Source organism: Natrix helvetica (assembly GCF_964273705.1).
Source record: "Natrix helvetica genome assembly, chromosome: 14".
NCBI lineage: Eukaryota > Metazoa > Chordata > Lepidosauria > Squamata > Natricidae > Natrix > Natrix helvetica.
Window position 1 is genome coordinate 1,824,363 of NC_138564.1, and position 24,114 is coordinate 1,848,476.

Sequence of the window (24,114 nt, forward strand, 5' to 3'; positions counted from 1 at the left end):
AGTATAATGCCTGGGGAATTCTGAGAATTTAAGTCCACGAGTATAATGCCTGGGGAATTCTGGGAATTGAAGTCCACGAGTCTTAGAGTTGCCCAACTCAGAGACTCCTGGACTAAATGACCACTAATGCCCCATCCAGCTCTAGGATCCTTTGAAAACAGATTGTTCGGTCGATGCTGCATTTTAGCAGCCCGGCCTTAAGGGCTCTGGGGGAAGAAGAACATAGCTGAAGGGCTCACATGACCCTCAAGTCACTAGCTGTCTATCCCTCATTTAATATGAAGATTAAACCTGGTAATTGTGGTTCTTTAAACAAACCTGGATGTAGCAAACTATGGTTTAGTGTTACATGTGGATTCAGTTACAGTTTTATGTTCTTGGCTAATTCCTCCCAACTCCTCTACCTGAGACTAAAACACAGGTGATGAATTGTGATTTGGACTGTGAGAAAACTAGATATCCCAGAAAGGAAAATATGACAAAGAAAATGTGGTTTTTCTTGTAACTAAGTGACTAGATGGTTTATGATAAGGAAATGCTCTCCCTAGGGAAAAAGGAGAACCACCACAAGCTGGTAGGGAGTTTCCCAGAAGGACAGAGGGCATCCATGCTCCCTTGAAGAGGTTGTAAGAATAGAACCCTCTCAGCCTCTGGCTAAGGCCTTTGGCTAATATCACCTTTTAAGGCTTAGCAGTTTTACAATGAGGCATATTGTGCCTCCTAACAAAATAATGGTTCTCAACCATGGCCAAACTGGCTGGGGAATTCTGTAAGTTGAAGTCCACACACTTAAGTTGCCAAGGTTGAGAAACACTAATTTAAAAGGTGTTTCCAGACACTTTCTGACCTATATTCTAGGTGGCCCGTCCAGAACTTCTGAAGTGTCATAATTCTGGAGCTTCTTCTGAATGTTCTCTAAGAAAGCAAGAAAAGGAGGGAGACAGGAGGTTGCTGTGGCCTGAAGGGGACTATGAAGGACCTCATGTTCCCTGCAGAGGATGGACCCCACCTTTGAAGGGAGGTCCCTGAGGTTGGCTGCTGCACTCCATGCCCCAAGTTATCATGGATCTTCTCACTTGATTATGGGGAAACCCAATGAAGTCAATCAATATGGTTTGCCTCATTAATCCACAGAGCCATCTGGTATGGTTTCATGATAACTGAGCTAAATCCTAATGAGCGAATTCCGTAAATTTATGTGAGATATTTTATATTCTGAATTCTGAAATAGTGCCAGATCAGCGGGCCAATATTGTTGTCATTGGGCCATCTCTCTCTCTCTCTCTTATCTATCTATCTATCTATCTATCTATCTATCTATCTATCTATCTATCTATCTATCTATCTATCATCTATCTATCTATCTATCTATCATCCATCCATCCATCCATCCATATCTATCATCTATCTAATCAATCAATCAATCAATCAATCAATCAATCTAATCTCTCTTTCTCTCTCTCTCTCTCTCTCTCATCTATCTATCTAATCCATCTCTCTCTCTTTCTCTCTCTCTCATCTATCTATCTAATCCATCTCTCTCTTTCTCTCTCTCTCTCTCTCTCTCTAATCCATCTCTCTCTCTCTCTCTCTCTATCATCTCTCTATCCTCTATCTATCTATCTATCTATCATCTATCTATCTATCTATCTATCTATCTATCTATCTATCTATCTATCATCTATCTATCTATCATCTAATATCTATCTATCTATCATCTATCTATTGTATGGCATACAGTACTCAATACTATAAATATATAAATGAAGCACATAATACTATGGTTCATATGTGAAGGAAATATGTACATAAATATTTAAGTTCCTTTCATTTGCGACCACAATGGAACCCAGTTTTTTTGTTGCTAAGTGAGATAGTTGTTAAGTGAATTTGTGCCCTCTTTTACAACTTTTCTTGCCACAGCTGTTACATGAATCACTACAGTTGTTAAGTTAGCACTGTGGTTGTTAAGTGAACCTGACTTTGCTTGTCGGAAGGTCACAAAGGTGATCACATGACCCTGGGCCTCTGCAACCATCGTAAACATGAGTCAGTTGCCAAGCATCCGAATTTTGATCACATGACCATAGGGATGCTGCAATGGTCGTAAGTGTGAAAAATAATCATGTCACGTTTTTCAGTGCCGTTGTAACTTTGAGCAAATGGTTGTAAGTCAGGGACTGCTTGTAATCAATTCTGTAACATACGAGGAATTCAAAAGTTAGTTATAGGTTATGTTTTAAAATACGTCGGTTCATGAGGATGGAATAAGTATTCTGTATATTAACACCTAGCCTAGTGCTGACCCAGGCTGAGACCCCTGCTCTCCTCCCTCTCCCCTTCTGCCCTGCTGGTTTCCCAGGACCCCTTGCAGGACAGGTGTTCTCCGGCTTCTGCGCTTTCCTCTAAGAAGAGACACCTGATAAATCATCAGAAGTTAATGATCAAAAGGCTTATCTGAGCCTTTTCGTTTATAAATGTGTAAGACAAAAGAGAAATAATAAAGCCACTGGATAATTAGTAACCAGTCCAGTCCTGAAACGTTGGAAACCAAGCTGACCCTAGATCTCCACGCAGAGTCAGGGCGACTTGGGGGACGAGAAGAAGGGGTCATCTGAAGGGCAGGTAGCTTGGAAGCTGAACCCCAGAAGGGGAATTAGCCAAGGGAGAAGAGTAGGGAAGGTCTCCCTAGCTGCAACAGAGGAAGAGGAGGCAAAGGAAGAAGGCCACAAGCTTGCCTGCTTCGCCCCACAGGTAAGGATCCCATCTAGGGCATGCTTGTCCTTTACTAGGGAGGCGAGTTCCCTCAATCTCTAGGGCAGAAGAGCCTGCAATCTCTCCATTCCCTTCCTTCTGAAAGAGGGGCGTCTGCAATTGCATTCACCCTCCCTCCCCATGGGGAAAGAGATGGCTGCTCCCAACAGATCTGGAGGGGCTCATGTGGGCTTCACATTTTCCAGGGGAGCCTTTCATTAAATGCCTAGTGCGAGACTCCTCACTTTTTATTCAGACAGCTCTACGACCACCCACTCTTTATCAACGTCCTGAGCCCTTCAGAAAAGAATTTTAAAAACAGCATAAAACAGAGTCAGAAAACAGCTCCTGCATTAAGATCCAGGATAATGAAGGAAGCGTAAGGTGGGGAAGAGGCATTGTGTGTGTGTGGGTGTCTTCTGTCCTGTACAGAAACTGTCAGGAGTCATGATTGAGGGGGGGGAGCAGTCACAGTGCTAATGTCAGGCAGCAAACTGTGTCCCCCAAAATGTGTTGCCCAGGAATAGAGGGGCCTCATACAATGAATTAAGTGTATAGAATTATTCCCCTTCCAAGAATTCAACTACCTGTTTTTAAGCTGGTTAGGTGCGGAGTAACCCCCTTTGTAAGTTGTGTTTGTGCAACTTGCTTCATCGTGTGCCATGGGTTACAATTAATACAGGTGAAAGGTACGTACTTCTGCCATCAACACAATTCTTTACCGCACCCGACCTTCACAAACAGCTTGCTCCCCACTTGGTTCTATGGGGTTCCTCCACACCCTTTCCTCTGAACAATATTTGAAACGCCCCCCTCCCCCCCAAAAAAACAGAATGTGGAAGGTTGTTTTTTGCTTTGACTGAGAAAGGATTCCACCCCCCAGATGTGCCTGAAATGTCCATTGTCCCTCTCTCCCCTTTCAGGATTTCATGGAATGGTAGAAGTTGGATCTCACTGTCAGCCTTGGGATAAACCTCTGAAGTTTAGGTTAGTTGGGATCCCTAACCTACTCCTGGGGTCATCTTTCTCTCACCAGGCCCGTGCCCATTGGGCTGCACCTTCCATCATCCCCAGCCAATGCCTCCTTCAGAGGGATCCTGTTGGGGAAAGGGGTCCCAAAGCGAAGGAGGAAGAAGACAAGAGCCAGGGACGAAGGGAGAGGGAAGGGCGAGAAGAAGACTAGAGTGCTCTTACTGTAATAATCTCTCCACCACGGCTTTCTGGTGAGCAGCTTCTTCTGGGCTCAGGTTTTCCAGTTCCTTCATGATCGGGGGAGTGAAGTCTTCCCCATCATCCGAGGTCTCCTCCTCTGACATCCTGGACTCCCCCATTCCATTGGGGAGATGTGGGATCATCTCGCTACAAGGCTCCCCCTTCTCCACTTGGAGGGCTTCTCCGAGTGGCTGGCTCTCCCTGTGGTGGAGTTCGGACTCCGCCAGAGCCTTGATCAGGGTCTCCTTGCTGAGCCCCGATTCCAGCAGGGCTCCCAGCAGCTCCACCTGAAGATGGGTCAGTTTGGAAACCATGGTCCCGAGTGTCCTCCTCGCCTGGAGCCTGAGCGTTCAACGCCTTTCGCCACTGAACTGCTTTTTTGGGACTACATCATGCTTCTGAAGTCAGCCGTCCAGCCGTCAGCAGAGTAGAAATGGCTGCAATGTTCTTTTGGCCCCCCCACCCCCAATTTCCCCGAGACCAAAAAAAAGAGAGAAAAAGCTGCTTTAGGCCCCCCACCACTGTCCTGAGCCAGTCCTGATAAAGGGACCCTCGCCTCTCTGTTTACATTGGAGCAATGCAAATTCTCCAAGGTTCATATTTATCTGTGTGCTTAGGCAAGTAGCTGAACTTTGGACTTCGGCATTGCGACAGCAGTTCACAAAGTGCGTTGGGAGGGAGGGAGGGAGAGGGAAAATGGGGGAGAGGAAGAGAGAGAGGAGAAAGGCTTATGGCGAGAAGGACCAGGGACGCACAAGGACCCCACACCAAGATCCCCTCACATTTGTGGGAAGAGGATCTTCCAATCAAGGCGAGAAGTTGAGGGATCTCATCTGAGAAGCTCCATGGAAGACTGAGACCTCACATGGGCTCTCCAGAGCTCCTCTTGCTCTTCTCTAGGTTAACAGAGGATCATTTCCAGCATGGATGGCCCTGTTGCAGGACAAGGTTGAGATGCAGCACACCAGGGAGCATGTCCCATGCTCTGCTGGGTGCTTGGTGTGACTTTCTTGGTTGCCTTGTCATGGGACCTTCTCCTTGAGCAAAGGCTGCTTTGAAGACCTTGCTGGTCTGTCTCCTTCTTTGGCAACCAAACGTCAGCCGGGACATCCCTGTTTCCTCTTGTAGGGAAGGGAAAGAAACAACTTTAACCCCAGTATAAGGGATGAGGGTGAAAGGAGCGCAGCCGATGGATCATGCTTCCTTCCACTTCTGTCGTGGGTGATAGAAAAATCACTTCTCCCCATTCCAGGCCTATGAAAAATGGACACAGGGTTGAACTGCTTTTTTCCTCACAAAATGTGGCAGATGGAATTGCATAATTGTGCTCTTACTGTTCTCAAAAACAACCAAGCAATAAAACAACAACAAACACATTATATAGTCCTAAGGCACCTTGAAAGCTAGTAAGAAGATATGTTTGATTTGTCTTAGTTCAAAATATTGGTTTTTACTGGTTGATCATTAACTTGTGAACTAATATTATTGGCTGGAATTTCTCAATAATTGTGTTTTTCTTTTGATCTAGTTTCTTTTACTAAGCACCTATACAATGGCTTTGTTACGGTTACTATTGTTAACCAATTAATTGTGCAACAATCAGTTGCAAGAGGCATTTGGCTTAATCTGCAGTGATTAAATTGATAAGCCTCCCTCCACCCACCAAAAAGAAAAGAAAAAGAAAACAATAAATAAAAGTTATTTTTTTTTTTAATAAATGTTTATTTATTTTTCTTTAAAAAGAGAGTTATTTTATTTACAAGGCAGTCTTTGACTTATGTCCGTAACAGAGCCTGACCAGAATAACAGAGCTGGAAGGGACCTTGGAGGTTTTCTAGTCCAACCCCCTGCTCAAGCAGGAGACCCTATACCATTTCAGACAAGTGGCTGACCAGCCTCTTCTTGAGTGATGGAGCACCCACAGCTTCTGAAGGCAGGTCATTCCACGGATTAATCATTCTCAGTGCCAGGAAATCTCTACTTTGTTCTAGGTTGCTTCTCTCCTTAATTGCTTCTTCTCCTGCCTTCTGGTGCTTTGGGAAATAAGTTGACTCCCTCTTCTTTGTGGCAGCCCCTCAAATATTGGCACACTGCTATCATGTCACCCCTAGTCCTAGTAACTCATAATGGCTATAAAGCAGGACCCATTTTTACAATCTTTTTGGCATGAGTCATAAAGGGAACCCCATGGTCATAAAACAAACTCATTGTTCCCTATGGACCTTTTTGCTGAAAACCAGAAATAAACCCCATGTTTTCAGCAAAATGTCATCATGTGACCATGGGACACCCCAAACTCTTGTAAATGCAGGCTGGTGGCCAAGCTCTAATAAGCAGCAACACATCCACCCACACTAATCATAATACACACCAGGAAGCTTATATGGGTCAAGAAGTAAATTTGGGGGCGTCGCCGTGGCCAAGGCTGCCTTCTGATTGGTGCAGGGAGGAGGGGAGTGGCCAACAGGCCTATAAGTGGCCATGAGCTCCAGAGTAGTGTCCCACTTGAGAACTAATTCTTTTTTTTAAATAACATTTTTATTTTTTGAATAAACAGAAACACCTTAAAATCATCTTCCATTACAGATTGTAGAAAGTGTGTCAATTGGTGACAAAGAACTTTCGTGCATCCCTTCCACAGTCATCACCTATGATTCATATCAAGTTATATATTTTGCATCACATTATATTTATATATATTGTTATCATCATACCTCATCCTTCATATGACTATAGTTGTTTTAATGTCCCTTTATAACAAACATTCCAAAATTTAAAACAAAACCACATAGTGGCATTCCCTTATCTATTTTCAATATCATCCAGCCACATTATACCTTCATAACACATTCAAAATAAAAATTAATTATGCTTAATAACAAAATTTGTAGACCACTTTTCTTAATCATTGTTTACAATGTATATCCAATTTCCCTTTTATCATGTCAGTACAAATTATTACATTATTATCATTATCAATCATTTATTTAACAATAGTTTGACTAAGTTTAACTAACTTTTTCCCCTTTTTTCCCCATTTAAAATTTTTACCAAACTTCCTCTTATCAAACCAATACATATACATTGTTATCATTATCAATTATTTACCTAACTTTATCCATTATCACTACATTTTTAACATAATTCTCTAATTTTAACTAAATTTAATTAGTGTTTTATTATTGATTTTCATATATCAACCTGTGTCTTTGCAGTAATAGTGTAGTCCTATTTCTTTTGCCATTTGTGGAATTAGTCTTCTGGTTATTTCCTTAATCAAATTTGTTTGGACTTCTCTTTGCAACTTGTTGCTTGTTACATATCTTGTAAAATCTCAAAACCCTTTATCAGCTTCTTTAATCAGCTTATCTTTGGTTATCAGTAGTGTTTTTGTCAAAGTTTCTCTCCTTAAGTCCATCCATTCTTCTCTTTTTTCTTCTTCTATACCTTGAAATCTGAAGTAAAGCACCTTTCCATCTATCTTCCCTTTCCTTGTTCCACTCTTTCCATCTCCAACCACACTCAGTTCACTGTCAATATCCATGGTTATCTTGCCTCTTTGTTCATTTTTCCCTTGGGTTTTTAGGACTCTAGCCTCCACTTTTTCCATTTGCTGGATATCTTCCATTTTTCCATCAGGTTTTACCACATTAAAATTTATATTTTCAATATTTTCCCATCTCTTCTCAATTCTCTCTGTTGTTTCTAATAATTTTTGAATTCCAAACATAATCTGTTGTAATGTTATGTTTCTTTTTGATGTAGTGCCATCCTTCCAATTAGTAAACACTGCCACTCTAGTTTAAAAACAAATCTTTGTTTTCACTTCTTTCCAGCTACCAACAAGCATCCAGAGAGCACCTGCATAAACAATCCAAGCTCTTCTCTATAAACAAGCTGAAGCCTTTGAAGTGCAAAGTCAAAATGATCAAAGGGAAAAAAGAAAAAGCAATGTTTCCAGGTCTCAAACTCCAACCTCCAAGTGGCAGTGTAACTTCTTTTCCCTCTAAGATTACTACCCTCTTTATATTCCTTTTATATCTTCTTTATGTTTCAGGCTTAGAAGAAACAAAATTCTTAAATGAAACAAAATAAAAAGAAAGAATACAGCCCAACCAGTATTGTAGAAATAAAGGAAAAGATTTAATCCATAGATAAAAAAGAAATAGAAGAAGAAAATCTGATACTTTCACTTTAAAAAGTAAAAAATGTTCACAAAACTTCCATTGATATAAAAAAAAAAAAAGATAACACACTGTCCAATAATGCTTAGTTTCGCTGCTTATTTCCTTTTCTTTACCAGTTTAATTTAACTTCAATCTTTTTGGGGCAGTCTTTTATAAAAATTAGATTTCTTCACCAGATGGACACACTTTCTCTTTCCGCTTTCCTCCCGTTGCGGAGCTGTCCTGACTTCAGCAGCTCGAGGCTGTGCTTTTTGTCGCTGGCAAGAAGAGATTCTCTTGGATCAATCAGGGACTTTGCGGTGTCCCTGAGATCAGCAAGGCGTACTCTTCCCTGTCACCATCTCTTCAGGACAGTTTAGGTCCAAATGGACCGTCCAGCGGCAAAAGTGTCGACTGTGATCTCAGAGCTCCAAGGTTGCACGTCATACCGTCACAATGTCAACTCCTTTCTCCGAGAACTAATTCTTGGGGTTCACTAGAGAGACATTTTAAGAGAAAATTCAACATGAGGTTGGGCCAGGGATGTCAAACCTTGGCAACATTAAGATTTGTGGACTTCAACTCCCAGAATTCCCCAGCCAGCAAAGCTAAGGTTGGACACCTCTGATTTAGGCAGTGACTTTTAGACATGGATATTTTTGAGTTTGAAACCACCTGATGGAAACAACCAACAAGAATTGAATTCTGGAGCCACCTGCTGTTTCCCTGCTGCAGAAAACCACAAGTAACTAGATATTGTGTACCACACAGTCTGCAATGCTTGATCCCTTTCTTCATAAAGTGAAAACACAATAACCCTGAAATCTACCAATATAAGACTATAAGATAGATAGATAGATAGATAGAAAGGGAGTGATGGAACCAAAAAGGGGACACTGGGAGAAGGCGGCTGCCGGGGACAAGTTTTGGTCTCTCTGTCAATGTTTTGAACTATATCTGTGGCCTATGTCAACCTTGGCTTGTGAACAGTTGAGCCCATCATTTTTGATACTAAGCAAGGCAGTTGTTAAGTGAGTTGTGCCTCATTTTATAACCTTTTTTTGCCACTGTTGTTAAATAAATATCTGCAGTTATTAAGTGAATCATGCCTGCCTTAAGCGAATCTGGCTTTCCCCTTGACTTTGCTTGCCAGAAGGCAGTTGGGAAGATTCTAAATAGTGATCACAGGACCCCAGGATAATACAACCATCATAAGTCCATGCGAGTTGCCAAGCATCCAAATTTTGATCATGTGACCATGGAGATGCAGCAATGGTTTGAAGTGCGAAAAAAATGGTCAGAAGTCATTTTTTTCACTGCTGTTATAACTTTGAACAGCCACTAAATGAATGGTTATAAGTCGAGAACTTATAGCCGTGTTCCAATATTTGAGGGACTGCCACAAAGAAGAGGGAGTCAGCCTATTCTCCAAAGCACCTGAAGGCAGAACAACAAACAATGGATGGAAACCAGTCAATGAGAGAAGCAACCTGGAACTAAGGAGAAATTTCCTGACCGTGAGAACAATTAACCAGTGGAATGGCTTCCCTCTAGAAGTTGTGGGGGCTCCATCACTGGGGGTCTTTAAGAAGAGATTGGACAGCCATTTGTCCAGAATGGTGTAGGATCTCCTGCTTGAGCAGGGGGTTGGAGTAGATGGCCTCCAACCCCCTTCAAACTCTGTTATACTGACTACTTGTAATGATAACCATTCATCTTATACAATGATACACCTCCAACTTAGTGGGCATAGCCATGATTGGATGGACGAGTTAAGCCATGACTACAGTATCTTGCAAAGGACACCTTAGCTGCATTTTGAGGTCCTGCAGGTTTGTGAAAGACAGACTAATTTAGAAAAATGGCAGCACCCCCCCCTCCTCTCCTTTGTCTGAGATTTTCCCCAGCGTCAGCAAGACAGAGTTACCAATAAAGCTGCAACCTTGACACAAGTGTGGGAGGAGAATGAAGAGGTGCTCATTTTGGAGGCTCTGCAGCTACCGGCAAGCAGACAAAGCCGCTGGGAAAAAACCCAGGCCTTTGTCTCTCAAAGGGAATGGGTGGTGCAGAAGAGAAAAACTATAGAGGCAGAGCAAAGCACTGGGACTCTACAGGCCGGCCATTAACAGAGAAGAAACGGAAAGTAGAAGAAATCCTGGCGAGAGAAGCATTAAGGCAGAAGGCAGAATGAGGCAGAGGTTTTCCTGGGTGTCCAGCGTTAAGGTACTCTCAGATGGATGGCTATCCAGCTTCCACTTGAATATGTCCAAGGAGCACCCCTGGCTCTACTCCCAAATTGCTCTTATTTCTTGGAAAAGGTACAAGATAGAGTAGAAGACTTCCAAGATCCTTTCCAACTTTTATTCTTTTATTCTTTAATACTGTTATTGTGCTTAGTTGGAGTCTGCCTTTTGAATCATAGAATCATTGGCTGTGGAAGGAATGTCTGAAGAGGCCAAATTGTCACTAGGAAAGAGCTGAGCATTTGGGGGAGCCATAGAACATAGAATCATAGGCCTGGAAGAAACCTCAGAGGTCTTCTAGTCCAACCCCATTCCTGGCAGGTGACATTATACCATCCTGGTCAAATGGTGGCCCAGGCTCTTCTTCAAAATCTCCAGTGTTGGAACACCCGCAACTTCAGGAGACAAGTCTAATGAATTGTTCTAAATGTCAAGAAATTTCTCATTAGTTCTAGTTTCTTCTCTCCTTGATTAGCTTCCATCCATTGCTTCTTGTCCTACCCTCAGGATCTTTGGGGAATTCTTTGTGCTGGACTCTCAAATATTGGAATACGTCTATCATAACACCCCTAATAATACTGTTGAAAGAAATGTCCTTCTGGGTTCGGCTCCAAGTGGGGAAAAAGACACTGGAGACATGGAGGCTGCTTGGAAAGATGGTTTTAATGGTGGACAGGACCACATGGCTTGAGTCCTGAACAGAAAAGGTGACCACATGCTTCAATGTTGGTGGAGAAGAAGAGAAGGGAAGAGAAGAGAGTGAAGAAGGGCTTGCAGGGCTTTTTATAATCTGTTCAGCCCCACCTATCTGTTTCCTGTTCCTGTGTAAGAAATGTATTCTGATTGGTTGTCAGATTCACATGGGCCCATGCAAGGGCAACCCTCTAGGCTGAGTTTTGAATCCAGGTTTGGTTGAGTTCTCAGATGCCATGTGGTCAGTTGAGTAAAAGGCAATATTATCCTGCCTTAATCCCATCCCCCTGGAGCTGATGGGGAGAACTCTTTATTATGTAAAGCGGACTAGCTTAGCCTTCTTAATGGCCCATTGACAAAGTGGGGATGGGCAGGAAGCTGCAAGAATTTACTTTGTGTTTAAAATGTGTTTCTCCCTTTTTCACATCCAGGAAAATATAATATTCTGCCTTTTCAATATTTCCTAGGATATTTCATTTTTCTGGGAGAGGGCTGGGTGATAACTTCCTACAATACAATAGCATATTGTATCATCCCCCTCTTCTTTGTGATAGCCTCTCAAGTTCCAGAAGACAGCTATCATGTTCCCTTAGTCCTCCTCTTTGTTAGAGTAGACATACTCGGTTCTGCAACTGCTCATCATAGGTTTTATCTTCTAGTTCCCTAGTCATCATGGTTGCTTTTCTCTGCACTCTTTTTAGGGTCTCAGCAATATATCATGGTGTCCAAAACTAGATGCAGGAATCCAAGTGTGGCCTCACCAGCACAGTGTAAAGCAGTGCTAACGCTTGACATGATCTTAAAACTGAAATCCCCCTGGTGATGCAACCTAGGGCTGCCTTGGCTGTGGGGTCCACAGTCAAATTTCTACCTTATGGTACCTGTATTGACTGCTGTTTCTTCTTCTTCTCTTTTTAGGTCTGTTGATTAGCTCGACGGGCAAAGGGGATATAAACAGAAATGCCTGTTCATTGGAAAGGAAATCTGAAGTGGGGGCAGGAGCTGTGCCCCAACAAAGCAACAAACCCCTTCTAAACCTCTGCTGATTCCCTCAAAGGAAGGGAAGGAGTCTTTGGCGCCTACAAATCCACTCCAGAAGTGCAACAGGGGCGTATTTTCCTTCTGCTGAAGTTTTATATACATAAAACTTAAAGAAAACAATATTCAAGAGTTGCCTCTTAGAATTAATACAGTGCAGGAGGCTGAAGCCTTCATTAAAAAACATTTCTCTCTCCTAGAGGACTAACACAGGGAAGGTAGTGAAAAGGGTAGCAAGGTACAAGATATGAAGGAGGGGGGGGCTGTGGCTTCACCTGGGGACAGGGAGGAAGGAGCAATATCGAAAAGGCTCAGGTCACAAAAATAAAAGTATTTGAAATATTTGTAATTGTTGATATATTAGAAAGTGACAAAGGAAAAATGATTGAACACATGGTTGATACAATGTAGAATAAGATTCTGTTTTTTGCTTATCTTTTATATCTTGTTCTTAATACTGTAAAAATTGTGAGATTTGGAGGGATTTCTACCACTGGCGTGGGAGCTGCCAAAATTTTCTATGCACCCCTTTACCTTTTCCCATAAATGTTTAAAAAGCAATAAAATTCTTTTTTAAAAAAAGAGTTGCCTCTGAATTTGAAATATCTCCAGAACATGATTAAGGTATTTATAATTTTTCTTTAAGGTCTATAAAATAACATGTTGCAGTATCATAATCAGACAAAGGACTTTAATTCAACTGTCAAATTATGTTTTGCAAGAGGGTTGACTATTAATATTTTAAGATAGTTTAAATATTGAAATTTCATTTACACTAGAGAGGTTGTTGTATTATACTGTTACCTTTATATGAAAAAAGGAAGTCACTTTTATAATTATTTTTTTGTTACTTTTTAATCTGTTCTGTTATTCCTATTTTAATATTTATGAAATAAAGATATTTGTAAAAAAAACAAAGAGGGAACTCATTTTAAATGCCACACGGGTGTGACGTTTAGGTTAAAGACTGCAATCTAGCACACAAATCCTTTAACACATATGGGGCTAAAGCAGGGGTGTCCAAACTTGGCAACTTTAAGACTTGTGGACTTCAACTCCCAGAATTCCCCAGCTGGCTGGGGAATTCTGGGAGTTGAAGTCCACAAGTCTTAAAGTTCCCAAGTTTGGACACCCCTGGGCTAAAGGCTGGGCTGGCTGCTCTGTCAGCTGGCTGCTCTGCACCCTGATCCCAACAGGAGCAATTTATTACGAGGAAGAAGCTTTGGTGAGCTGCCACGGAAAATCCAGAAAGAATCTGGTGGCACCTTTTCCAATGAACCACTTGAGGCAAGGAGATCCTGGGATGCTGGGGGCACAGGGTGGATCTGGTGGAAAAGTAAACTTTTCATTTTCTCTTAGGCATTTCACTTTTAATCTTTGTTATAGTTTAGATTTGGAAATGTTATATGTTATCTGTATTAGACTGAACAAGTGATTTCTTGTTAATTGTATTTATTCTCTTTGAAGCTAACATGACCCTATTGGTTCTGTTGCTATGTATGTCATCCATTGGTCAAAATAACGAAGCATCTGCCTATTTATTTTAGATAGAACCTTCTGCTTTGTAAAAAAAAAAGGGGGGGGGGTAGAATGTTTTTTTTTCTTAATGAGGGCAGCCATAGGTGGACCATGGAACTGAAGGATAGAGAAGAATCGGAGTATTATAAAGTGTGGAATAGATGGTATAAATGGTTGGAAGATAGATGGAAGATACTATATAAAAATAAAGTATTATCTACAACAAATATGATAACACTGTATTTATCTGTAAATATTATTATATTCTGACTATATAATATAGAGTGTATTAGAGAACATAGAAATAGAACTTATGTAAATATGAATGATATGAATGATACTGATATGGACTTGCTGTAAGGAGTGGAAATTTGTGTTTTGTTTTTTTAACGTTTATATGAGTGCAATAAAAATTATTTTTTAAAAAAAGAGTTGGGAACTAGTAGCAGAGAGGCAAGGTTTTCCCCTGACCAAATGGGAGTGAGAGAAGCTCCCTGCTCCTCACTTCCCAAACCGAATACGAGGCCCCACCTACACCGAGGTGCAAATGGAGGAAAGATGCGGTCTCCATCCATTCCCAGGACTGACACAAGATCTTGCAAGAGAAGAGAGATTCCTTCTCGCCTCCTCAGACTCAGGCGGCATGTGGAAACATGCTCCCACCCAGGTCTCTCCCCCACACTCCATGGGACAAGTACCAAGCGGTGGGTGGTTCCCTGCCAATTCTTGGTCCTTTTTCTTAGCAACCAGAGCCATTTCTAACCCAAAGAAGCTGATTCCCCCCTGCCCCTCCATCTCCTTCTCTCGAAAGGTACCCGAGGGACCCTATTAGACTACTTGAGAGAAAGTGATTTGAAGACTGCAGCCTAAAGCCACCATATCATTACGATGTCTATACATTGCAGAACTTCTCAGCTCTCCTGGGAAAGTTAGTAAAAAGGTTAATGATGTAATTACTGTTATTATCATAAGCATAACGAATGGAATTGCCTCATTTACTTAAATGCTGCCAAGCTATTTGCTCCTTGCTGGACGCCTCCCCAAAGGATAGCATCTCTGCTAATCCTCCTGGCAAATTTGTTCCTTTCTTTCATGTTAAAAACGCTGTGAAGGACTGGAAGACAAGTTGGAAGCCCCAGGTTCAGTTCTCTGCTGCAGAGTTCCAGTGGGTTGAGTGTGTGCCAATTCTCAGGATTGCAAAATGTAACTAGAAAGACTTCCTCTGTCACTCTTGACTCAGTATTTCTCAACCTTGGCAACTTTAAAATGGGTCAACTTCAGAATATTCCAATCAGTACGGCTGCTGGGGAATTCTGGGAATTCAACCCATCTTAAAGTTGCTAAGGGTACAAACCCCTCCCCCACCCTTCTTAAACTCAGCAGCTGGATTCTACATAACAAGAAACCACAATATAGTTTCTGCTCCTTGGGGGGTCATAACTGCCATATACGGGGCAATATTCTATGAATCTTTGGAGACTGTTTCATAGAACATAGTTAAAACAATAGCAATAGCACTTAGACTTATATACAGCTTTACAGCCCCTCTCTAAGCAGTTTACAGAGTCAGCCTCTTGCCCCTAACAATCTAGGTCCTCGTTTTACCGACCTCGGAAGGATGGAAGGCTGAGTCAACCTTGAGCCAGTGAGAATCAAACTGCCAAACTGCTGGCAGTGGGCAGACAGCAGAAGTAGCCTGTAGTAATGCATTCGAACCACTGTTCCACCACAGTTGACAGTTTAGTGTTGGCAAAGCCAACCACTTGAATAGAGGTAGTTCTCGGCTGGCAACCGTTCGTTCAGTGACCCTTCAAGATTATGGCACCACTGGAAAAAGCGACTTATGGCTGTTTTTCACACAACCATTGCATATCCCTATTGTCACATGATAAAAAATTTGGATGCTGCTGGTGGCAGCTGGTTCATATTTATGATGGTTGCATGTTTGGGATCATCATCAGGTGATCCCCTTCTGACAAGCAGAGCCAATGGGGATACTAGATTCACTCAACAATATTACTAACTGCAAGGTTCACTTAACTGTGGCAAGAAGGGTCATTAAGGGGGCAAAATTCACTTAACAATTGTCTTGCTTAGCAACAAAAATTTTGGGTTCAATTGTGTCAAGGACTACCTGTACAAATATAGTGTTTTTTCTTTTTTTCCATCAAGTTTTTTATTTTATCTATCTAAATAAAAATGAAATGTTTGTTTGTTCAAAATCCCAAATCTCCGTAAGTTCTTCACTGATTGCTTTTAAATTTTGACACAATGTTGCATTTGAATAAGCGCATGTTTTTGTATATGTATATTATATAGATGTCACACCTGTGACAGGTAAAAACATGCTTTTCTCCCCTCTCCTCCCGCCGGGCCTTTGCTGTCTGAGGCGGGGTGGTGCCTGCGCCATCCCTCGGCCGCCTCCCCCTGCCTAGCCCAGCGGAGCTCCAGAGGAGGCTGAGGCGGAGCATCTCCTCAGCCCGTCCGGCCACGCGTGCTCTCCACGACCCTCTCACAGCGTGCCAGCTAGGGCTTCGCCAAGGCGGCTCTGACGGGGGCGGTGGCAGTGTCAGCCTGAGGCGCAGTGGGGCTGGGCGGCGGCTGTAGCGGCGGCGACATCTCTGAATGGGGCCGTGGCTGGCGGGGACTACCTCGTGTCCTTCCTTCTCCTCTTCATTCTGGTCTTCAGGGGACACCGGACGCCTCCTCTCGCCACCGCCGCTGAGGGAAGCTGGGTCAGGGGTGGCGGCCACCTTCTCCTCCTCTCCTCCTCAGCCCGGCTGGGCCGGCGGGAGAGGAAGAAGATGGCGCAGCCCGCAATGCTGCCTCAGCGGGCCGGCAGCAGCAGCACCAGCTTGGAGGACTTCCCGCATGCGCGCACTGGCCAGCTGAGTTCACCTTTTTGAAAGCTATTTTTCACCTTCCCCAGGCTCCAGAGGCTTTATAGGAGCCTGAGGAGGGCGAAAAGAGCCCCCCCCCCGGAGGCTTCAGGGACCGTCCGGAGGCGTCCCTGAAGCCTTTGGAACGCTTAAAACGACCCTCCGAGCAAATCGGAAGTCACTTCCGGGTTGCTTGGAGGGTGGTTTTAAGCGCTCCGAAGGCTTCAGGGACGCCTCCGGAGGGCCTCTGGGGGGGCGGGGGAGGCTATTTTCGCTCTCCCCAGGCTCCTATAAAGCCTCTGGAGCCTAGGGAGGGCGAAAAAAGCATGTAAAAATGGGGGGGTCGCGCATTGTGCGCATATGTGCACTGGAGGGGTCGCACGTTGCATTGTGGGTGCGGCACGCCCACACATGACCCCCCTGCGCTCCCCCCACTTGTGGCACGCGAGCCAAAAAAGGTTCGCCATCGCTGAACTAGGGGGAGCCTGAGTGCAGTTCCTCCGAGGAGATGTCAACAACTTCCATGAGGTCGACAGCCCCAACGCCATCTCCCCCAACCAGCCTTGCCTGGCTAAGCAGCCCCGAGGCCTGACAAACAGCAGCACCCACCCGCCGCCCCACTACGCCCACAGGAGACACCCCCAGCCTCCCTCCCACGCTGGGGTCTGGAGGGGCCCTATCCAGCCCGTCATTCTGGAGGCTGCCCGTCGTGGGGAGCTTGGAGGGCGCCATGCCGGTGCCTGCAGGAGTGTCCTCCATGGTGGCTCTTATAGGGACCACCATGGCTCACCTCCATGCCTCTGCCGGGGGAGCCGTGGCTGGTGCAGCGAGTGGCAGGGCCCGCCAGGTGGGCAAGACCCTCATGAACCTTGCCACTGCTAATAATGGCATGGCCCTGCCCGGAGGGAACCACCCTGGGAATGTTTCTTTCTTCGCATGCTGTTGGTAAATGTGCCCGGTCCAACGTCTTTCCAGCAACTGAAAATTGTTTCTCACATGAACAATTATATGTTGCATGTTCTAGAGTCGGCAAACCAGACAATCTCTATATCTGCACAGACAATGGAACAACAAAAAATATTGTATACCCACAAGCATTGTGAAATTAAACATATTAGACACTTGCGTTTTATCTTTTCTTTCTTTTCCATTTAACCAGACTGGGCCACAGCAACGCGTGGCCGGGTACAGCAAGTAACATATAAAAACTCCATTTTCAATTAAACAGTGTGCTGTCTGAGTACAGTTTTAGGAGATAGTGATCAGAATATTTACAAGTGTTCATAGTATTGATTCAATAATAATAATAATAATTGCAATAATTATTATTGCAATTGACATTGCAATACCTGGTCATGCATGAATTGAAGATAAGCAGCAAGAAAAAAAATCACAAAGTACCGGGACTTGCAAATTGAAGTTGAGCAATTGTAAAAAAAGAAATCAAGTGTTGTCCCGATTGCAATTGGAGACCTTGGAGCAATACCTAAAGGGCTACCTGTCTATTTGGAAATTCTATATTTATTGGACTTGAACATTCTGACTCTACAAAAAACAAACCTACTAGTCTATCAATATCACTACGTGGATGTAAACTGTAGTGCATTGTCATTAGTTTCCTGGTTTTTCGGTCCAAAATGTCCAAATCAGCTTGTGTCCAGTTAACTATACCAGCTGTGTATCTTATAACTGGTATTGCCCAGGTATTTATGGCCTTGATTGTATTTCCACCATTTAATTTAGATTTCAAAATTTTCCTAACTCTGTTGGTGTACTCTCTCCTGACAATAGTTTTTACTTCTCCATTCATCAATTTGACCATTTTGTAAAATGTCATTCAGTTGCCTGGCCAATATTGCATGTTGTTGTTGTTGTTGTTGTTGTTGTTGTTGTTTTTATTCTTATTCTTATTATTATTATTGCATCAACAGAAGTGTATCACAGCGGCCAGTTGTTTCGCCGGATTTGGCATTAATTACTAGTCGGGCCCCACCCAGGGGCCTAGGACGTCGTAATGTATTTTCATAATATGTGTGCAGATCCAAGCAGTGCAGCCTTTTGCATTTGACTGATGGTGATTTTGTCAATTTTTAACTGTTTTAAATGTAATTCCAGTGCTTTTGGAATAGCACCCAGTGTGCCGATTACCACTGGAATTACCACTGCTGGTTTGTGCCATAATCGTTGGATTTCGATTTTTAAGTCCTGGTATTTTGCGATTTTTTCATATTCCTTCTCGGCGACCCTGCTATCACCTGGTATTGCGATGTCTATGATTGTAACCTTCTTTTTCTCAACCAGTGTGATGTCTGGTGTATTATGCGCCAGTATTTTATCCGTTTGTATGCGAAAATCCCACAAAATCTTGACCATCTGACTCTCGATGACTTTTTCAGGCTTATGTTCCCACCAGTTTGTTGCTGTTTTAATATTATAATTTTTGCACAAATTCCAGTGGATCATTTGTGCCACTGAATTGTGCCGCATTTTATAGTCAGTCTGCGCGATTTTTCTACAGCAGCTGAGTAAGTGGTCAACAGTTTCATCAACTTCTTTGCAGAGTCTGCATTTGGCATCATCAGAGGATATTATTATTATTATTATTATTATTATTATTATTATTATTATTATTATTATTATTATTATTATTATTATTATTATTATTATTATTATAATCTTTGGTGAGATTCACAGCCTTTGGGGCTGGTTGGTAGCTCAACAGCTCAAGTCCTAACCAAGGACCTAGGAACTGTTAAGGTAACGTCGGAGGATGTAGGTTGGTTTTTTGTAGAGTCAACGCAAAAGGAATATATTAGGAGAGTCCGCAAAATATTAAAATCAAAGCTGAATGCTGGAAACATAATTAAAGCCATTAATACATGGGCAGTTCCAGTGATACGCTACTCAGTTGGAATCATCAACTGGACTTTGGCTGAACTGGAAAACTTGGACCGGAAAACGCATAAACCTTTGAATATGTACCACGCTTTACATCCACAAAGTGACATTAACAGATTGTATCTGCCAAGAAAAATAGGGGGTAGGGGGCTATTGCACATCCATCAAACTGTAAAAGAAGAAAAACAATGTTTGTATGATTATGTGAACCAAAGCACAGAAAAATTGCTACAGGCTGTGAAAATGGAGAACACTATAAAAACAACAGAAACAAAGGCAGAACATAAGGAAAAACAGCTGGATGACAGATTAAATAGATGGAAAACCAAAGCTTTGCATGGACAGCATCTGAAAAACATTGAAGGAAAATGTGATGACAACTTGACATGGATATGGGTTAAGATGGGAACCCTCAAGAAAGAAACGGAAGGTTAATACTGACTGCTCAAGAACAAGCACTATAAACTAATGCCATGAAAGTGAAAATACAAAAATCCACTGACAATCCAAACTGCTGACTTTGCAACAACAAAGTCAAAATTGCTCCACATTTAATATGTGAATGCAGCAAAATTGCACAAACTGATTACAAAGCTAGACACAACTGAGTTGTTGCTGGTCATTATGTAAAAAATACGACTTACCTGTATCCAAACAGTCATGGGAGCAGAAAGTGGAAAAAGTTACTGAAAATGAGAAGGTGAAGATCTTGTGGGACTTTTGAATACAGATGATTGTCATTTGGAACACAACATGCCAGATATCATAGTTTTAGAGGGCTGAAGCGTACAGTTTATTTATATTGCTGTACCAGGAGATGCCAGAGTTGAAGAAAAAGAACTGGAAAAATATCACGAAATATTGCGACCTGGCAATCGAAACTACACAGCTATGGATGAAACATGTAACAGTGATAACCATTGTCATTGCGGCACTTGGTACCATATCCAAGAATTTTACAAAACACATAAAGAAATTGCAGCTTCCTGCAATAAAATTAGTGGAAGTGCAAAAACCTGTGCTACTAGGAACATCATATATTTTAAGAAGATACTTGGTTGACACCTAAGACGCTGGCAGCAACCCGTATCAACTATTAGTACCAGTCAATGATATTTGTGACAGATCTTTAAATGTTCAGTTGACTGAGTTTCATGTTTAATGAATAAAAGAAATAACAACAACAACAACAACAACAATAATAATAATAATAATAATAATTGGCCACATACTCAGCTGCTGTAAAAAAATCGCGCAGACTGACTATAAAATGCGGCGCAATTCAGTGGCACAAATGATCCACTGGAATTTGTGCAAAAATTATAACATTAAAACAGCAACAAACTGGTGGGAACATAAGCCTGAAAAAGTCATCGAGAGTCAGATGGTCAAGATCTTGTGGGATTTTCGCATACAAACGGATAAAATACTGGCGCATAATACACCAGACATCACACTGGTTGAGAAAAATAAGGTTACAATCATAGACATCGCAATACCAGGTGATAGCAGGGTCGCCGAGAAGGAATATGAAAAAATCGCAAAATACCAGGACTTAAAAATTGAAATTCAACGATTATGGCACAAACCAGCAGTGGTAATTCCAGTGGTAATCGGCACACTGGGTGCTATTCCAAAAGCACTAGAATTACATTTCAAACAGTTAAAAATTGACAAAATCACCATCAGTCAAATGCAAAAGGCCGCACTGCTTGGATCCGCACACATATTACGAAAATACGTTACGACGTCCTAGGCCCCTGGGTGGGGCCCGACTAGTAATCAATGACAAATCCGGCGAAACAACTGGCCGCTGTGATACAATTCTGTTGATGCAATAATAATAATAATAATAATAATAATAATAATAATAATAATAATAATAATAATAATAATAATAATAATAATAATAATAATAATAATGTTTACTTATCCATTTTAACATACCTCCCTTATATTATTGATCCTTTCCTTAGATTTCCCTGTTTCTAAGTCCTGTTTTTATCAGCTAACCATTGATAAAATAAATCCCAGGTCAAAAAGTATTCAGTTTCTTCCTTTTCCTTAATTGTGTTAGCCTGTCCATTTCTGCACATTCTAATATGTTTTTAATCACATTTTCATCTCTAGGGATGTATTTGTTGTGCAAATACAATTCTAGCTGCAGTCAATACATGTAAAATCAGATATGCATTCCCCTTATTGTACTTATCCAGTAAAATGCATCAAAAGAACTATCTGTTACTCAAATGTTCCAAGAACTGATGAGGGGGCAGAATGACTTGAAAAAAGAAACGACAGAGCTCAAAGAAGAACTCAGAGACGTTAAAAATCATATTGCAGAAAATAAACAAAAGATTTTGGTGTTAGAGGAGGGAGCGACTGAATTGGGGGAAGAAATTAAAACAATCCGGAAGGGAAATGTAGACTTGGAAAAATTTCTGGCAAAAATAGAATTTGAAAGAATGTCCTTTTTTCTTAGATTCCAGAACCTACCAGAGACAGAAAATGAAGACCTCAAGGATATTATGAGTACAATATTAGCAGACTATATTAAGAGAGACAAAAATCAGCTGTGGTGGGATATGGATCTAGTCTATAGGATAAATTCAGCATATGCTAGAAGTCATAATGTTCCAAGGGAGGTACATGTTAAATTTCTCAGGACCACCACAAGGGATGAGGTACTTGGGACCCAAAGGGAGAGACCACTGAAATATGAAGATAAAGAAATCACCATTCTTAAGCAGATTCCAAAAAAGATAAGAGAGAGAAGGAGGAAATATTCCTCCTTAGCAAAGAAATTATATAATAAAGGAGTCTGGTTTAAATGGTTATTGCCAGAAGGAATGTTGATCTTTTGGGAGGGAAATAGGATTAGAATCAATACAGTACAGGAGGCGGAAGCCTTCATTTAAAAAAAATTGTCTCTTCCTAGAGGACGAACATAGTGAAGGTGGTGGGAGGGGCAGCATGGTGCAGGATAAGAAGGAGGGGGGGCTCCTCTGAAGGCTCCTCTGGGGGCAGGGAGGAAGAAGCAATATCGAAAAGGCTCAGATCGCAAAAATAAAAATATTTGAAATAAATAGCAATTGGTGATAGTTTAGAAAGTGACAAAGGAAAATAAATGAATACATGGTTAACATTACAGAATAAGATCTTGTTTTCTGGTTATCTTTTGTATTTTGTTTTTAAGATTGTTAAAACTGCGAGTGCTGGATGGGTTACTAACACCAGTGTGGGAGCTGCCAAAAAATTTTGTATACCCATTTACCTTTCCCCATATATGTGTAAAAACCAATAAATTTTTTTGGAAAAAAAAAAGCATGCCAGCCCAATTGGAGATCATGTCCCTCTGAAGTCAACAATCCTTTGTGCCTCAAACCAATCCATTCTTTTATCCAAGGTAAGCACCAAAGCCTGATAGTACAATTCACAATCTGGCAGCCCAAGCCCCCCTCTGTTTTTAGAATCTTGCAATATTTTCAAACTTATCCTTGCTTTTTTCCCTTGCCAAATATATCTTAATATTGTTTTAATTAATTCTTCCAAGTGTTTTTCCCAGTTTTATTGGTATTGTTTGAAAAAAATATAATAATCTCAGCAAGATATTCAATTTTATAGTAGCTATTCTTCCCATCGACAGTTCCAGATTTTTCCAGTTTTCCAAATCTGTTTTGATTTGTTAAATCAGATTATAGTAGTTATCTTCTTTAATAGTTACACACCTTGCCGTTAATTGAATTCCTAAATATTTAACTTTCTTGACTATCTGAATGCATTAGCTATCCTCTTCATTAGCTCTTTTTTCTGTGTATCTGTATATTTAAGTTTTCATTATTTATTTCAATAATTAATAATCATTTATTATTCAGTCCTGCAACTTCACCATATTCATCTATTTTTAAAATTATTTTGGGTCCAGTTTCTTGTGGATCTTACAGGATAAAAACCAAATCATCTGCAAACCTGTAACATATTTTTCTTTTTTTTTATTTCCATACTTTTAATTTTTATATCTTGTCTAATATTTCTATTTAACACTTCCAATGTCAATAGAAATAGTAAAGGGGATAGTGGAAATCCTTGTCTTGTGCCTTTTTTTAATATATTAAAATTCTCTGTCGTATCTCCATTTACCTTTGTTATTTGCTTGTGATATATTGCCTTGATCATTCTTTATTTTTTCATTAAGATTAAAGATTGTTTTGTTAACTGTGAAAGCATAAAATAAATTAAATTTATTTTAAAAATAACCAAAGCTACTGGATTCTGAATCCAATTTTCCTTCATTCCTCAGTTCAGCTTAACTGATGACAACTGACCACTTTAATTCTTTGGAAAAAAACTTGAAGGCCCTTCACTCATGCTGCATATGTTCTCACAGACCATGAGGAGACAGGTATTCTGTGCCAGATACAAGCGTGTTTTCCTCCGCTGAGGGCTGCACTTCTCTGGATGTATTTTGGGGCTGTTGAGGGATATGCTCAGCTGGTCAAAGGGATCACATCATGGGGTGGCAAGGGATAAGGGTGGTAGTTGATAGCAAAATAGGGAATATTTTTTTCTAATCTTTCTCAGACACATTAAGTCTACCTGTTGGCTTATAGATATACAAATTCTAAGCATGGTAGTAAATTAGATATGTTTACAGTGTGCAATTTAAAATAAACGCTAGGGTTTTTTTAATCAAAGAGATAAACCCACTCGTGG

At 41.4% G+C, this 24,114-nt stretch overlaps 1 protein-coding gene and 1 long non-coding RNA gene across 4 annotated transcripts in view; one reads left to right on the plus strand and one right to left on the minus strand.

The window, feature by feature from the left end:
- The window catches only part of HNF1A (HNF1 homeobox A), a 26,486-nt gene extending 20,817 nt beyond the window's left edge, over window positions 1-5,669 (minus strand). The window contains exon 1 of the mRNA XM_081966680.1: window positions 3,949-5,669. Coding sequence (XP_081822806.1) covers window positions 3,949-4,280 — 332 coding nt within the window. The 5' untranslated portion in view covers window positions 4,281-5,669. The remainder of the gene's footprint in view (window positions 1-3,948) is intronic.
- LOC309399148 lies at window positions 3,022-13,146 on the plus strand. 3 transcript variants are annotated; one of them, XR_014176474.1, is made up of 5 exons: window positions 3,022-3,138; window positions 3,678-3,977; window positions 5,757-5,903; window positions 7,803-7,956; window positions 11,987-13,146. It is a non-coding gene; the product is annotated as an uncharacterized lncRNA (long non-coding RNA). The 3 variants fall into 3 exon arrangements; XR_014176475.1 differs by lacking the exon at window positions 7,803-7,956 and having other exon boundaries at window positions 11,987-13,138; XR_014176476.1 differs by lacking the exons at window positions 5,757-5,903; window positions 7,803-7,956 and having other exon boundaries at window positions 11,987-13,136.
- The last annotated feature ends 10,968 nt before the right edge of the window (window positions 13,147-24,114 follow it).